Consider the following 17,491-nt stretch of genomic DNA (forward strand, 5'->3'; position numbering starts at 1 on the left):
CCCTCGCTCTCCGGATCTCTTATTCTCCCTGTCTTCCCCCTTCCCCCCCCACCCCGCACCCCTTCCCCACCGTGGCACTCACCTTTCTCCCCTCCCCTCACCCCCTTGCACCCCACCCAGTGCCCCCTCCGCTCCCCAGTTCCCTGACTGAAATGTATAATCCGACTTCCTGTCCACACGCCTCTGTTTTCTTTCTCTCACAGGGTCGAGCCCAGGACACTCCACTCTGCCACTCCCCCAAATCCTTGGGCCCCACTGTCTGGGGGGGGAGTCAGAGGCCCAGCCTCCCTTTATACCCCTTAAGCTGAATTGCCTACATATATGCTCCAGCTGCCCCAATACCCCAGGGTCACTCCTAAACCCTAAGAGTGCCAGTGAACCCCTCCAGCCCCTCTTGGACAGGCCCTGAATGGGTGCCCATGAGTGCTCACATGGGGTACCAGAACCCACATTGTCCCCAGACAGCTGGTGCGGATAGGGAAGGAAGCAGCCATCTCCTGTGGCCCAGGCCTCACCCCTGTACCAACCTCGTGACCCCCACAGTCTTCCCTCGTTTGGGGCTGGAGAGCTCTTTGGAAAGCTCCAACTTTGGGTCCAAGCTCCCCACCCCCCAGCGCCAGGGGAGCCAGCTGCTTTGGCATATCCCTGCCCAGAGGTATAGGCAAAGCCATGCAAAGCCTTCTAGAAGGGTGCCACATATGGGTCTTTCCCCCCCCTCAAAAAATTGAAAAAAAAAAAAAAAAAAAAAGAAGCCTCTTGGGGCCAGAATGGTTTGGGCAAATGGGTTGTTTCCCTTGCACATGGCTGTCCTGGGTTGGATCCCAGCATCCCATAGGTCCCCTGAGCCCTGCCAGGAGTGAACCGTGAATGCAGAGCCGGAAGTCAGCCCGAAGCATGGCCGGGTGTGGCCAAACTCCAAAAATACCCAAAAAAAAACCACAATTAGAGAAGCCAAGTCATTTCTGAACCACCCCTGGAAGAGGGTTTCATTTACGTTGTCCTGTTTTACCATGGGGGTGGGGGTGGGAGGTGACCTGGCCAAGGTTAGTAAGAAGGGGCCAGATGAGTGAGAGATAGCACAGCAGAAGGGTATTTGCCTTGCACACAGCTGATCTAGGACAGATGGTGGTTCAAATCCCGGCATCCCATATGGTCCCCCGTGCCTGCCAGGAGCAATTTCTGAATGCAGAGTAACCCCTGAGCACCACCAGGTGTGACCCAAAAACAAAAAAAGAAGGGGTGCCTTGCAGGGATGAGTGAGACTCTGGAGTTTAGGGGTAATGCAGAGTGCTAGCCTTAATGTGGCTGGAAAGCACCACTTGCCTTGTATATGGCTGAGCCAGGTTCAATTCCAGACATCCCATATGGTCCCCTGAGCACTCCCCAGGAGTAATGCAGAGCCAGGAGCAATATCTGAACATCCCTGGGTATAGCCCAGGACAAAATAAAAACCTTGCAGATTCAAACCAACACCAAGTTCCTGAAATGCATAGCATCCCCGGAGTACCACCAGGGGTTGCTTATGAGCACAGGCACCCAAGTAGCCCTTGAGCCTGGACGTGACCTTGAAGGACCCCACCCACCCTGCTGTTAGGATATTGAGCCCTGTGGACCCAGTGTGCTGTGGTATTGCCTCAAGTACAACCTGACGTAGGGCCTGAGAGATAGCACAGCAGTAAGGCACTTGCCTTGCAAGCAGCCGGTTCAAGACCGACTGTGGTTTGAATCCTGGAATTCAATAAGGTCCACTGAGCCTGCCAGGAATGATTTCTGAACACAGAGCCACGAGTAACCCCTGATTCCCGCCGGGTGTGACACCCCCCCCAAAAAAAAAAAAGCTACAGGGAATGGGGAAATCAAATGCAGAAACAAGCCAGATGTCCTCATTGAAAACTTGTTGAGTGCCTGGAATGTGCCAGAAAGCCCTAACAGGGTTAAAATCACTTCTGCTGGTCTGGGTTTGATCCTGGCACCCCAGAAGGTCCTCTGAGCCCTGCCAGGAGTGACTGATGGTGGACCTTCTAAAAAATAGTCACTGGAGCCCCCTGGATTTGGGGGGCAACATGGTGCTCAGGGACTAAACAGACATGGCTTTGTAATCAAGAGTGATCCCTGGCGGTGCTCAAGGGACCTCACATGGTGCCAGGGATTTGAATCAGGGTCGTGGCTGACAGTTACATGCAAGGCAAGTGCCTTAACCCCCTTTTCCGTCTCTACTCACCCCCAAGTCATTGTTTATAAGGGAAAAATTACAAGTGGAAAGAAGGGCTAAAAAGAGAATGAGTGGTAAGGCATCTGCCTTGCACGTGCTAGCCTAGGATGGACCTCGATTCGATCCCCTGGCGTCCCATATGGAGCCCCAAGCCAGGAGCGATTTCTGAGGGCATAGTCAGGAGTCAACCCCCTGAGTATCACCGGGTGTGGCCCTAAAACCAAAAAAAAAAAAATAGATAACGGACCTTAGTGATAGCAAGTGGGGAAGGCGTTTGCCTTGCACCTGGCCTACCTGGGTTCAATCCCCAGCATCCTATAGTGTTCACTGAGCCTACCAGGAGTGACTTCTGAGACAGGAATAACCCCTGAGCACCACTGGGTGTGGCCCCAAAAGCAAAAATAAGAAACTAACCCTACATCATTATCCACATGTGTATATGTGTGTATGTGGTTTTTGACTATCTCAGAATGTTACCTTTGAACTATCTCTCCAGGCCCCAACTTTGTGTGTCTGTGTCACATATGGAAACCAGGGTCCCACAAAAGTGAGGAATGTTCTCTCACCATATTTCCTGCGCCGCCTCAGCCACTTCTGACAAACTGATCTATTCCCAGTTTCTCTCCCGTGTGCAAAGCCCAGACACAGCCAGTTCTATTTCCCTATGTAGTTCTCAAACATGGCTTGTTTGGGTGAAAGAAACCCATTGCTCCTATTGTCAAAAGGACGTTTTTCTGGAGCCAGCGCCATAGCACAGCGGTAGGGCACTTGCCTCACATGCGAATCACCCAGGATGGACCCAGGTTCGATCCCCAGCATCCCATAGGGTCCTCTGTGCATCCATCAGGAGTGAGTCCTGAGCGCAGAGCCAGGAGAAACCCCCAAGCACTGTCAGTGTGGTTCAAAAAGTTCCTCCCCAAAAAGAAGTACTTGGTTTATTCCTGGTTCTGCACTTAGGGATCACTTTTTTGTTTGTTTTGTTTTTGTTTTTTTGGGTCACACCCGGCAGCGCTCAGGAGTTACTCCTGGCTCTACACTCAGAAATCGCTCCTGGCAGGCTCAGGGGACCATATGGGATGCCGGGATTCGAACCACTGACCTTTTGCATGCAAGGCAAATGCCTTACCTCCATGCTATCTCTCCGGCCCCAGGGATCACTTTTGGCAGAGCTGGTGGGAGGCATATCGGTACCAGGGTGGGACCTGAGTTCCTGTAGTATCTCTTCAGTTTCATTTCTGATCATTTTATCTTTTTTTGTTTGTTTTGGAGCCACACCAGTGGTACTCAGTGCTCAGGAATCACTCCTGGCAGGGCTTAAATGTTGGGTCTGCCATGTGCAAGGCAAGTACCCTGCTTGCTGTACTCTCTCTCTGGCTCTCATAGTTTGATAATATATTTTTGGCCACACCTGGCGATGGTCTGTTGACTCCTGGTTCTGCTCTCAGAAATAGCTCCTGGCTGACTTGGGGGACCATTTGGGGTGCCAGGATTCAACCACCGTCCATCCTGGGTTGGCTGTGTGCAAGGCAAAATGCCCTATCTCTGTGCTATTTCTCAGGCCCCCTAGTTTAATAATTTTTTATTTTTGTTCTTTTGGGGGCCCCACCTGGTGGCATTCAGGGCTTACTCCTGGCTCTGTGCTCAAAAATTGTTCCTGGCAGACTAGGGAGATCATATGGGAGCCGGGATCGAACCCGGGTCCATCCTGGGTCAACTGCGTGCAAGGCAAATGCCCTACTGCTATGCTATGGCATCTGTTTTTTTTTTTTTTGGTTTTTGGGCCACACCCGGTAACTCTCAGGGGTTACTCCTGGCTATGCGCTCAGAAGTCGCTCCTGGCTTGGGGGATGCCGGGGGATCGAACCGCGGTCCGTCTCCTAGGCTAGCGCAGGTAAGGCAGGCACCTTACCTCCAGCGCCACCGCCCGGCCCGATAATTTGTTTTAACCAATAGTCAAATAGTTCACCGGTTTCCACTCTATTGGATTTTTTGGCCATAACCTTGGTGCTTAAGGTTTTTTTTTTTTTTTGTGGTTTTTGGGTCACACCTGGCAGTGCTCAGGGGTTATTTCTGGCTCCAGGCTCAGAAATTGCTCCTGGCAGGCACAGGGGACCATATGGGGCGCCGGGATTCGAACTGATGACCTCCTGCATGAAAGGCAAACGCCTTACCTCCGTGCTATCTCTCCGGCCCCCGGTGCTTAAGGTTTACTCCTGGCTCTGCCCACAGAGATCACTCCTGGTAGGACCTAAAGGAAGAGTCTTATGGGGTGCCAGGGATAGGACTGAGTCAATTCCAGGGTCCAGGAAGATAGTAATGTGGGTAAAGCCCTGGCCTTGCACATAGCTGACCTGATTCAATCCCCAATACCCATGTGGCCTACCCCTGAGCATCATGGGGTACGGAACCCTCAAAAAGAACTGGGTCAGCAAACTCCTCCATTGAACTATGTCTCCAGCCCAAGCTATCTGTATACTATGTAAGCTATCTGTATACTATGTATATACTATGTATGGGGGGTGGGGGTCAGGAGTTCAGGGGTTACTTCTGGCTCTGGGCTCAGAATTCATTCCTGGCTGATTCGGGGGAATCGATGCCAGGGATCGAACCAGCGTCTGTCAGGATTGGCGTGTCTGGCCCAATATAATTTTTTTCTCCTTTTTTTGGACCACACCTGGCTTTACTCAGGACTTGCTCCTGGCTCTGCACTCAAGAGTTGCTCCAGGCTCTGCACTCAGGAATTATTCCTGCTGATGCTCAGACCATATGAGGTTGGGGATTGAACCCGGGTCAACTGCGCGCAAAGCAAACGCCCTCCCGCTCTACTACCGCTCCAGCGCCATATTGATTTTGCTTCCTCCTGATCTGAGCTCAGGGTAGCTTCTGGACAGTTCTCAGGGGACCTGTTGAGTCACAGATGGAACATGGATCCCCAGTGAGCGAAGCAAGTGCTCAGCCCCTCTTTGTGCAAGATTGGGTGGGGGGAGGTTTGGGCCCCGCCCGGTGACGCTCAGGGGTTACTCTTGGCTCTGCGCTCAGAAATCGCTCCTGGCTTGGGGACCACATGGGATGCCGGGATTCGAACCACCGTCCGTCCTGGATAGGTTGCGCGCAAGGAAACTCCCTACTCCCAATTGCAAACGTTTTGCAATCTTCTAAGTCGCTTTTGGTTCTTTGCTTTTGCATTTATTAACTGCTCGTCGGCAGGGGGCGCAACGAAGCTCCGCTGCTGCCAGGGGCCGAGCCGGGCCGTGTGGGCGGGGCCTCAGAGATCAGGAGGCGGGGCCAAGAGCGTCAGGGAGGGGCGGGGCCTGACCGAGTCGAGGGCGTGGCCTAAACGTGGCCTAGGCTTGTCCAGGGCGCGGCGGGGGCGGGGCCAGGACGCGGCAGGGGGCGGAGCCGGCAGCAGCTGCGCGGCCGAGCCTCTGCAGACCAGGACGTCCCGGTCGCCTCTAGCCCCGCCTCCCTGGGCGGGCCGAGCGCGCTGATTGGCCGTCTGCGGGAGACACTCGGTCGCGATTGGTCGGCGGCCCTGTCAGCTCTGCGGGCGGTGTCCGGACGCAGGTGCGGGACGGAGCGGAGCCAGCGGCGCCCACCCGACCGGCCGGGCCGGGACCGGGGCCGGGGTGAGCAGTGGGGCCTGCGCGGCCGCCCGGCCCGGCCGCAGATCAGGTAGGCTGGGGGGGGGGGCCCAAGGGAGACGATCGCGGGGAGGGAGGCCACCCGGGATCGGTCCTGGGTTCGAGGCCCGGGCGGGACCTCCTGGCTGGGGCTCTGCGAGAGGTCCCGGGGCCTGGTGCACGGTAGCTGCTTCCTGGGCCTCAGTTTCCCCATCAGTGAAGCCAGGTCACCTCATGGGGATCCGGGGAGGGAAGAGAAGGAAGGGGAGCACCCTTCTCGGTTGTAAGGGGGTCCATGCCCTCCCCCCAAAACTGCTTTTCTGGGGGGGACCCTGCCTGGGATGACCATCATACCGCACTGGCCACCCAGGCTGCCTTAGCCCAGTTTGTTGGTGTTGGTGGATGTTCAGAGCAGGACAGCCTGTTTTGGGGCCTCCCTGCAAGAGTGCATTTCAACTCCAAATATTCCCCATGACGTGGACACAGGAGGTGAGTGCCAGGCTCTTGTTCAAGGCCACACAGCAAAAAAAATATCCAAGAGCTGAGTAGGATTTGAAGGCAGAGCCCAGGAAGGACTGGAGGACCCACCCGAGCCTCTCTGGTGGGTAAACAAAAGTAAAAGCTCCATATCCAGCCTAGAAAAAAACAGGAGCCACTGAGAAGGACGGTGGGTTTTTATTAAGCACTTACTGGACACTGACTGTATACTTGGGATCTTCAAACTTCCTCCAACAGATCCTTAAACTGATGAAGCTACTTCTAAAAGTAGAAGTGGGGTGGGGGACAGAGGGATAGCACAGTAGGGAGAGCTTTTGCCCTGCACGCAGCTGACCCTGGTTTCATCCCTGGCTGGCATCCCTGCCAGGAATCAACCCCGAGCATTGCTGGGTGTGACCCCAATGAAAAATAGCAACAACAACAAAATTAATGAATTTAAAAGCTGATGGTTAGGGTCAGAGATAACTCAATGGGCTGAAAGAATGCTTTGCCTGCGGCAGGCCAGTCTCAAACCCACATGATTTCCTGAACACAGCCTAGAATGACCCTAAGTGTCCCCAAGTGTGGGCCCCTGCCCCCTCTCAAATGATATTTATCAGCTGCTTTTGGAGGAAGCTCCCAAGTCCTGCTCAGGGCAGCCAAGCCAGACTGCCCACTAGTAGAGACTATTAGGGTGGGGCTGCCACTTCCGGTGCTGTTGGGGTCACCGAAGTCACGAGGTGCCAGTGATTGGACTCTGGGCCTTGCCCATGTGGGACAAGCACCCTGAACCTTGAGCTTTTCCCAGCTTTTTCCTTCTTAATATCTACAGATTTGTTTGTGTTGGGGCTACACCGGGCATTGTTCAGGGCTGACTTCTGGCAGGGTTCACGAGATCCTTTCAGGCAGTGGTCCTCAAACTATGGCCCTCGGGCCACATATTGTATTTGTATTTGTTTTGTTTCATCATTGCAAAATAAGATACATGCAGTGTGCATAAGAATTCGTTCATAAGTTTTGTTTTTACGATAGTCAGACCCTCCAATGGTCTGAGGGACAGTGAACTGGCCCCCTGTTTAAAAAGTTTGAGAGGGGCCGGGAAGGTGGCGCTAGAGATAAGGTGTCTGCCTTGTAAGCGCTACCAAGGAACGGACCGCGGTTCGATCCCCCGGCGTCCCATATGGTCCCCCCAAGCCAGGGGCGATTTCTGAGCACATAGCCAGGAGTAACCCCTGAGCGTCAAATGGGTGTGGCCCAAAAACAAACAAACAAACAAACAAAAAAAAGTTTGAGAACCCCTACTAGGTGTTGGGGATCGAACCTGGGTCAGCCTCCTGCAAGGTCCCTGGACTTTAGAACTGGTTGTCATTGGAAAAGCAGCAGTTTGTTGAGATTCTATTCTGGGATTTAGCTGAATTTGGTCAGGGAGGTGGGAGGCATGGGTTTTCTTCAGGGGGTCAAATGCCTGTTTTATGGCAGCTCTAGGTTGAACCCCCAGCATTTTATGGTGTCCCAACTACTGTGTTGGTGGGAGGCCCTGAAAACCACCACCCAGGACCCAAACTTTAATAAAAAGGAAAGAAAAGAGAAGGGAGGCGGGTATGAAGTTGGGGTTCTCCCAGTAGCATCTCCAAATAGGTCGACCTTTACTGGTTGAATTGAACCTAAGAGATACTATCCTGGAATCCCATGGCAGACACAATTTTATTTTAGTTTACTTTATTTTATTTATTTATTTATTTTTAGTTTCTGGGCCAAACTCAGTGGCACTCAGGGTGTACTTCTGGCTCTGCACTCAGAAATCCCTCCTGGCAGGCTTGGAGGACCACATGGGATGCCGGGGATCAAACCTGGGTCTGTCCTGGGTTGGCCATGTGCAAGGCAAACAAATGTCTTTCAGCTGTGCTATTTCTCAGTTATCCTACTTTATTTTTTATTTTCTTTTGTTTTATTATTATTTTGATTTTTGGGTCTTATCCAGTGGCGCTCAGGGGTTAGTCCTGGCTCTGCACTTAGAGATCACTCCTGGCAGTGCTCAGGGGACCTTTTGGGATAATGGGAATTGAACCCGGGTTGGCCATGTGCAAGTCAAGCTTCCTCTTCACAGTATTATTGCTCGCCCTTTGTATTTTTGTTTTGTTTTTTTGGGCCACACCCAGTGACGCTCAGGGATTACTCCTAGCTAGGCACGCAGAAATCACTCCTGGGTTGGGGGACCATATGGGACGTGGGTGGGGGGAGCTTGAACAGTGGTCCGTCCTAGGTTAGATGCGTGCAAGGCAAACTCCCTACTGCTTGTGCCACTGCTCTGGCCCCCTATTACTCACTCATGACCCTTGGCAGATACAGTTTACCAGCTCATTCAATTTCTTGGACAGGGTGGGAGCGATAGCACAGCGGCTGGATGTTTGCCGACCCATATTTCATCTCTGGCATCCCATATGGTCTTCCTAGCTTGCCAGGAGTGATTTCTGAGAGCAGAGCCAGGAGTAAACCCTGACCACTGCTGACTGTGGCCCAGAAACCAAATAAAGAAAACAACAAACAAAGAAACTTCATAGACAGAGAAGAATGAGGACAGAGAAAATGAGGCCCAGGGAGGTCAAATGATTTCTCTCAGGACACATAGCAGTAACAACAGTCCAGAGTTGGGAATTTCAGATCCACTCTCTGAGCTGAGTTTGAATCCTGCTATTGCGGGTCAGAGAGTTAGTACAAGGAGGAAGGCACTGACCTTGCATGTGGCTGACCCTGGTTTGATCCCGTCACTACCTGTCCTTCTGAGCACTGCCAGGAGTGTTCCCCTTTTCTGTGATCCAGGAAGAGTTCCATAGGTCTGCTGGGTGTGGCTGGAAAAAAAAATGGGAGGATTGGAGAGAGTACATTATTATTGAGTTTGATTTTTGGGCCACACCTGGCAGTGCTCAGGGGTTACTCCTGGCTCTGCGCTCAGAAATCACTCCTGACAGGCACGAGGGACCATATGGGGATGCTGGGATTTGAACCACCATCAGTCCTGGGTCGGCCGCTTGCAAGGCAAACACCCTACTGTTGTGCTATCTCTCCAGTCCCAAGAGAGTACATTATTAGTGAAGGCAGTTGGCTTGCATTCATTTGACCTGGGTTCAATCCCCAGCACCCCATAGGGTTCCCCCAAGCCCTCCCTAGGGTGATCCCTGAGCACAGACCTGGAACTTAGCCCTGAGCACTACCTGGTGAGGCCCAGAGACAAAAAAGAAGAAAAAAGGTGGGGGGAGAAATTTTCCTTAGGATAGCACAGCCTTGCACTGGCTGACTAGGGTTCAATCCTTGGCATCCCTAGAGTCCCCAGGAATGATTTCTGAGTGCAGAGCCAGGAGTAACCCCTGAGCACTGCAGGGTGTGACCAAAAAAAACTTAAAAAAACTCAGAATCAAACCAAACAAAAAGTTATCCTTGAAGAGGCAGGAAGATGCATCTTTGGGAGGAGGCATGGGGGTACTTAAGAGATTTCCTAGAGCCCGAGCCCACAGTTGAGGGCTGGGGATACGGGTCCCTCGGATGTTATCTTGCCCTGCAGCCTTCCTCAGGGCTTCTTGGGTTGTGCTGATACCTGCTTATCTGGAGACCGGGAAGTGCACTGTCAACTGGTCTGGCTGCTTGTGAGTGTGCTGCGGCCCAAAGTCACCCCAGACCTTAGTTTTGCTTCCTTTTGGAGTTTAGATTCTTTTTTTGGAGGGGGTCACACCCAGTGACGCTCAGGGGTTACTCCTGGCTATGTGCTCAGAAACCGTTCATGACTTGGGAGACCATATGGGACGCTGGGAGATCGAACCGAGGTCCAGGTCCGACCTAGCTTAGCGCCTGTAAGGCAAAGACCCTAACTGCTTGTGCCACTGCTCTGGCCCCTGGAGTCTAGATTTTTTTTTTTTGGGTCACACCCAGTGCTCAGGAGTTACTCCTGGCTCTATGCTCAGAAATCGCTCCTGGCAGGCACAGGGGACCCTATGGGATGCCGGGATTCGAACCACCGTCCTTCTGCATGAAAGGCCAACACCTTACCTCTATGCTATCTCTCCGGACCCGATTTTAGATCTTTTTAGTTTGTTCTTTGGTCCAAACCTGGCGACATTTAGGAGGTACTCCTGACTCTGCACTCAGGGATCACTCCTGTCAGGCTCAGGGGGACCCTATGGGATGCCAGGGATTGAACCCAGGTCACTACGTGCAAGACAAGCATCCCATGTGCTGCACTATTTCTTCAGCTACTGAGCTCAGGTTTTTTAATTTTTTTTTTGATTGGGGGAGGGGGCCACTCCTGATGGATCTCAGGACTGACTCCTGGCAGGTTTGGGGGACTGTACGAGGTGCCTGGGTTTGAACCTGGGTCAGCAAGGCCTACAGCTTACCTGCTGCATTGCTCCTGATCCAGAGGTTAGATCTTTTTGTTTGTTACTTTGTTTTTTGTTTTGGGGCCCCCCCTCTGGCTGTACCCAGGTCCTGCTCTGCATTGAGCAATTACTATTCCTGTGGGTGTTGGGAGGAGTGGGGAAGGGAGGGGACTCAGTATAGGGCTGGAACTCAGGCCAGCTATGTGCAAAGCAAGCATCTTCTCAGTATCTTTTCCTTGTTCTTCTTTCTTTCTTTCTTTCTTTCTTTCTTTCTTTCTTTCTTTCTTTCTTTCTTTCTTTCTTTCTTTCTTTCTTTCTTTCTTTCTTTCTTTCTTTCTTTCTTTCTTTTTTTTTTTTTTTTTTTTTTGGTTTTTGGGCCACACCCGTTTGATGCTCAGGGGTTACTCCTGGCTATGTGCTCAGAAATCGCCCCTGGCTTGGGGGGACCATATGGGACGCCGGGGGATCGAACCGCGGTCCTTCCTTGGCTAGCGCTTGCAAGGCAGACACCTTACCTCCAGCGCCACCTACCCGGCCCCTCTTTCTTTCTTTCTTTCTTTCTTTCTTTCTTTCTTTCTTTCTTTCTTTCTTTCTTTCTTTCTTTCTTTCTTTCTTTCTTTCTTTCTTTCTTTCTTTCTTTCTTTCTTTCTTTCTTTCTTTCTTTCTTTTTTAACCTTTTTGGGGCTCGAATCCAGACACCCCTCCTTCTATAAGGTCAGTAGGACCCAGTAGAACCAAACTACCTGGTCCTTTATTTATTTATTATTCTCCCCTCCCCATGATGCTTAGGGTTGATGCCTGGCTCTGCACTCAATAATCCCTCCTGGTATGGAGGCTTGGGGAGGACCCTATGGGATGCTGGCGCCCTCAGGTCAAGCTGTGTGCAAGGCAAATGGCTTCCCTGCTGTGCTATCTTTGCTCTGGCCCCACCTCTGACCCTTGATAGTTTTGGGGTTAGGTTTCTGGGCCACAGCTGCTGGTGCTGAGGCCTGACTCCTGGTTCTGGACTCAGGAATCAGTCCTGATGATGCTTTGGGGTACTCTATGGGATGCTGGGAATCGAACTGAGGCAAGCAAGCGCCCTACCCATTGCACCACCTCTCTGGACCCCTCTAGTCCTTTATAGTCTCCCTGAATCCTCCCCCTCCACTCTTAAGCCCCATGAGACAGATGGGGTGCAGGGTAAGCTGCTGCCACTCAGCTAGAGCAGAACCCTAGAGTAGGTGAGAGGGCCTCCCTGATCCCACTCTTTTCCTCCATGCAGGCCCCCCGGAACCATGGGCCTGGGGCCCTAGGGTGCAGGGCTCCCAGTGCCATGACGACGGGCGACTGCTGTCACCTCCCCGGCTCGCTGTGTGATTGCAACGGCGGCCTTGCTTTCTCCAAGGTCGTGGAGGCCTCGGGGCTCGGACCCCCCCAGTATGTGGCGCAGGTGACCTCCTGCGACGGCCGACTTCTTTCCACCGTCATCCGCGCCTTGGACACACCAAGGTGGGTGGTCTTGGAGTGTGTGTCTGTGGGTCCCCCTCCTGATTCCTTTCTCTCTCTCTCTCTCTCCCCACCAAGGGAACAATGTGGGGTTGCAGCAGAGGCACCCTGGTTTCAACCTTGCATGTGATTCCCTTGAACCCCGCCAGGGGTCGCATGTGAGCACAGAACCCCAAGTTAACCATGAGCACCAAAGCAAAGCAAAACCAATGGACCCTTTGGGGTGCTCAGCTGAAGAACCAGGCTTGGCATTCTCAGTCAGTGCCCTGGGTAAGGGTCTCCTTGGCTGCCGCTGGCATCTCCATTGTGCCCCTCATCCCATCCTTTTTCTCTCCATTTTTTTCTTTAGGCCTTCCCGGCTGTGCTCAGGGTTGACTCTTTTTTTTTTTTTGGATCACACCCGGCTTTGCTCAGGGGTTACTCCTGGCTATCTGCTCAGAAATAGCTCCTGGCAGGCACGGGGGACCATATGGGACACTGGGATTCGAACCAACCACCTTTGGTCCTGTATCGGCTGCTTGCAAGGCAAACGCCGCTGTGCTATCTCTCCGGGCCCAGGGTTGACTCTTAACTTTGTGTGCAGGGCTGATCCAGGCATGGCTTGGAGAACCATATGGGGTGTCAGGGATTGTACCCCACTTGCCCTCATGCAAGGCAAGCACCCTCCTTGCTAGATTACCGCTTTGGCCCGCCCTCTTTATTTATAGTATTTTGTTCTTGGGGCCACACCTGGCAATACTCAGGATTTACTTCTGGCTCTGCACTCAGGGGTCACTTCTGGTGGTACTCAGGAGACCCTGTGGGATCTGGGGACCAAATCCAGGTTGGCTATGTGTAAGCGCCAACCCTACCACTGTATTATCATTCTGGGCTTTTTTTTGGTTTTGGGGTCACACCCGGCAGCGCTCAGGGGTTCCTCCTGGCTCTATGCTCAGAAATCACTCCTGGCAGGCTCGGGAGACCATATGGGATATCGGGATTCGAACCACCGTCCTTCTGCATGCCAGGCAAAAGCTCTACCTCCAGACTATATCTCTGGCCCGTAATAGGGCATTTCATTTGCTTGGTCTCTCTGGTACCAGGGCTGCGTTTTTGGTTTTTTCTCTTTGGTTTTTGGTTTTTGGGCCACATCCTGCGGTGCTCAGGGGTTACTCCTGGCTGTCTGCTCAGAACTAGCTCCTGGCAGGCACGGGGGACCATATGGGATGCCGGGATTCGAACCAACCACCTTAGGTCCTGGATCGGTTGCTTGCAAGGCAAACACCATTGTGCTATTTCTCCGGCCCAGGGCTGGGTTTTTTTGATTGTCTGTCTGTTTTGGAGGACCTCACTGGACAGTGCTCAGCACTTCCTCTTGGCTCTGCACAAAAGGAATTACTCCTGGCAGGCTCGTGGGATCATCTGTGACAGTCTGGGAAAGCTTCCCAGGGGCAAGGGCATTTGGAGCTGGGTGTTGAAGGGTGAATAGAAGTTTTCTCAGTGACTGATGATTCCTAACACTGCCGTGTTTGCTTCCCTGTACTGTTTCTGTGTCCAGCGATGGCCCGTTCTGCCGCATCTGCCATGAGGGAGCAAGTGGAGAGACCTTACTGTCCCCCTGTGGCTGTACGGGGACACTGGGGGCTGTGCACAGGAGCTGCCTGGAGCGGTGGCTGTCCTCGTCTGACACCAACTACTGTGAGCTGTGCCACACGGAGTTTGCCGTGGAGAAGCGACCGCAGCCCCTCCGAGAGGTGCTCCAGGATTGGGTTGCAGGGAGGAGAAGAGGGAGGAGCACTGGAATCGTGGGTGGGGGGGAGTGAGTGGGGAAGTGATTTCTTCATTAGGGCTCACTTGGCAGTGCTCAGGGCTAACTTCTGGCCCTGTTCTTATTGGGAACTCAGAGGACCATATGGGATGCCGGGATAGAACCCGGGCCAGCTGAGTACAAGTCTTCCCTGCTGTACTGTCACTCTGGCTACCCCCTTTTATTTGTACTTTTTATTTGTTTTGTTTTGCCACGCCCAATAGTGCTCAGCACTTACATCTGGCTCTGATCTAGGATCATTCCTGGAGGGACTTGGAGGACCCTATGGGATGCCAGGGGTAACCTGCATTGGCTGTGTGCAAGGCAAATACCCTCTCCACACCCCCTGTTATTTATTTATTTTTGTTTTTTGGTACACACCTGGTGGCGCTCAGGGGTTACTCCTGGCTATCTGCTCAGAAATAGCTCCTGGCAGGCACGGGGGACCATGTGGGACACCGGGATTTGAACCAACCACCTTAGGTCTTGGGTTGGCTGCTTGCAAGGCAAACACCTCTGTGCTATCTCTTTGGCCCCATTTTTACTTTTTGTTTTGTGGTCACAGTGCTCGAGGCTTTTTCCTCTCTCTGTACTCAGGGATCTCTCCTGGCAGTGCTCTTCTCTGTGCTACCCACTGTACTATCTCTCTGGCCCCCTCTTGCTGTTGTTTGTAATAGACGGTGAAGGAATGTGGAATGAGTAATTGATGAATAAATTGTGTTGGTATTACATAAACATCTTACCTGCTGTACTATATAACTCTCTACTTTCCCTCTTTTTTGGGGGGGATTTCACATCCAGTAGTGCTCAGGATTTATACCTACCTCTACACTCAGGAATGTTTCCTGGTGGGGCTCCAGGGATGATAAGAGATGCTGGGGATGGAACCTGGGTCTGTTGCATGGAAGGCAAATGATCTACCCACTGTACTCTCTTTCTGGCCCCATCCTGCTGTTGTTTATGATAGACAGTGAATGAGTCTGTTGAGTGATGATGGTGGATTCTGCTGTACTATTGCTCTGCCATTCATCAATTTTTTTTTTATTTTTTGGTTTATGGGCCACACCCTGGTGCTCAGAAGTTACTCCTGGCAGGTTTGGGTGACCCTTTAGGATACTGGGGATTGAACCTGGATCAGCTGTTGTGTAAGGCTAACTGCCCTACCCGCTGTGCTATCCTCTGGCCTTTCCCCCCAATTTAGTTTTTTGTTTTTGTTTTTTATTGGGCCATACTTGGTGGCACTCACAGGTTACTCCTGGCTCTACACTCAGGAATCACTCCAGTTAGGCTCGGGGGACATATGGGATGCCAGGGATTGAATCCGGGTTAGCAGCATGCAAGGCAAAAAACATCACTGTGCTATCACTGCAAGAGTTTCTGACCATCACCACTAGGAAGTGAATTCCTAGATCAACTGCTTATTTATGGGAACGAGTCAACCTTAGTATCCCTTTTTTTTTGGCCACAGCTGGCAGTTTTCAGGGATTACTCCTGGTTCTGCACTCAGAAATCGCTCTTGGCAGGCTCGGGGTACCATATGGGATGCCTGGGTTTGAACCCAGGTCTGTCCTGGGTTGGCTGAGTGCAAGGCAAACACCCTACCACTGTGTTCTGGCCCCATCCCCCCAATATTTTTTTTTTTGTTCTTGTTTTTGGGTTACACCTAGAAGGGCTCAGGGCTTACTTCCCTTCTGCACTCAGGGATCACTCCTAGCATTCCTCAGGGGGTCCTATGGGGTGCCGGGATCTGAACTTGGGTCAGCCTTGTGCAAGGCAAATTCTCTCCCTACTTTCATATAGCTTAGGCTCCAGTGGGTATCTTCCCTAGGTCCTGCCACACCCCCCCCCCCCCAGCTTGGCCTGTCCTGTCTCTATGTGTGTCCCTTTCTCCCCCGTTCCTGCAGTGGCTGAAGGACCCTGGGCCCCGCTCGGAGAAGCGGACACTCTGCTGCGACATGGTCTGCTTTCTGTTCATCACACCGCTGGCTGCCGTCTCGGGCTGGCTGTGTCTCCGGGGTGCACAGGACCACCTCCGTCTACACAGCAGGCTGGAGGCTGTGGGGCTCATCGCCCTCACCATCGCCCTCTTCACCATCTACGTCCTTTGGACGCTGGTGAGTAGCCCCAGGATCCCCCTGAGCACAGAAGAGGCAGCTGGTGGGAACTCTGGTTGGTTTGGGGAAGTGGGGTGCCCTGCCTCTGTTCATAGTGGGCACAGAGAATCAATCCCCACCCCGATCTAGGTTGTGGGGGGATCCCTGGGCCAGGTGTAAGCCGTGGATATGTGGCTTCTCCTCCCAGTGCTAACTTCGGCACCCCCTTGACCCCCAATCAGGCTGAAGTGGAGTGGAGAGGAAGTATAGCCTTGTTTTTTATTTTGGGGGAGGTGGCCCACACCCAGCAGTGCTCAGGGGTTTCTCCTGGCTCTGCATTCAGGGATCACTCCTGGGGGACTTGATGGACCCTATGGGATGTGAAAGACATATTGCCTTTTTTTTGGGGGGGGGGGGTCACACCTGGAAGTGCTCAGGAATCATTCCTGGCAGGCTTGGGGGACCCTATAGGATGTCAGAGATTGGATATGGATTGGCCACATTCGAGGAAAATGCCCTCTCCGCTGTACTATGGGTCAGGGCACAATGCTTTGTTTTGGGGGCCACATTCAAGGAAAATGCCCTCTCCGCTGTACTATGGGTCAGGGCACAATGCTTTGTTTTGAGGGATAACCCGACCCTCCCCCCCCCATTCCTCAGGTCTCCTTCCGCTACCATTGCCAGCTCTACTCGGAGTGGCAAAGAACCCACCAGAAGGTGCACCTGAAAATGGGGGACGCTGCGGGCCCCGAGGGCACTCCCCTCTCCCCGCTGACCGCTGGACTCCTGAAGAAGGTGGCGGAGGAGACACCGGTGTGAGGATCCCTAGGACACCTCACACCTTCCCTTCCTGCACAGCGAGCGCATCATTGAAGGTGGCCCCTCGGCGGCCCAGGCTCAAGGCTCTTTGGCATCTGATGCACAGACACGGGTGGTCCCGGTCCATCGTTTCGGGGAGCCGCGCCCCAACCTGGGCACAAGCCATCTCAGCTGCAGCTCTTCTCCAGGGCCCATCCTAGGAGGCAGAGCCTCAGGGGCCTCCACCTCCAGCAGCTACCCCACTCCCACCCACCCCTCACCCGGGCAGGGCCCGGCGTTTCTTGCAAGCTGCACTCTGCTGCACTCTGGCTGCACCCGGCAGGCTCGCTTGCCTCAGCACGGTCCACTTTATCCAATTTTGCACCGCGACTCACAGACCCGGCTCCCCATCCCAGCCCCTCAGAAGACCCCGATATAGCCCTGGCGGGGTTGCATGCCAAGCAAGCGCCCCCCCCCCAGCCCCCAAGATATTCTTGGCGAAGAACACTTAAGATCAAGACAGATGGTGCAAGGTGCAAGCAAGCATGCACCAGGGGACTGTGGGCATACCCAGGACTTGAATGTTTGGGGATCAGGGGTTGCACTCCAGGGATCCATAATGCAACCCCAAGGGGGGACGAAACAGC

General features: G+C 53.1%; 1 protein-coding gene across 1 annotated transcript; it reads left to right on the top strand.

Annotated features, from left to right (window-relative positions):
• Positions 1-5,753: 5,753 nt before the first annotated feature.
• On the top strand, positions 5,754-17,329 carry MARCHF2 (membrane associated ring-CH-type finger 2). The gene is made up of 5 exons (XM_049789461.1): positions 5,754-5,884; positions 11,944-12,170; positions 13,705-13,900; positions 15,858-16,067; positions 16,707-17,329. The coding sequence occupies exons 2-5, from the start codon at positions 11,995-11,997 to the stop codon at positions 16,863-16,865; spliced, it is 741 nt and encodes a 246-aa protein (XP_049645418.1). The 5' UTR covers positions 5,754-5,884; positions 11,944-11,994; the 3' UTR covers positions 16,866-17,329.
• Positions 17,330-17,491: the final 162 nt, after the last annotated feature.

Source organism: Suncus etruscus, chromosome 15, assembly GCF_024139225.1.
Source record: "Suncus etruscus isolate mSunEtr1 chromosome 15, mSunEtr1.pri.cur, whole genome shotgun sequence".
Classification (NCBI taxonomy): Eukaryota; Metazoa; Chordata; class Mammalia; order Eulipotyphla; family Soricidae; genus Suncus; species Suncus etruscus.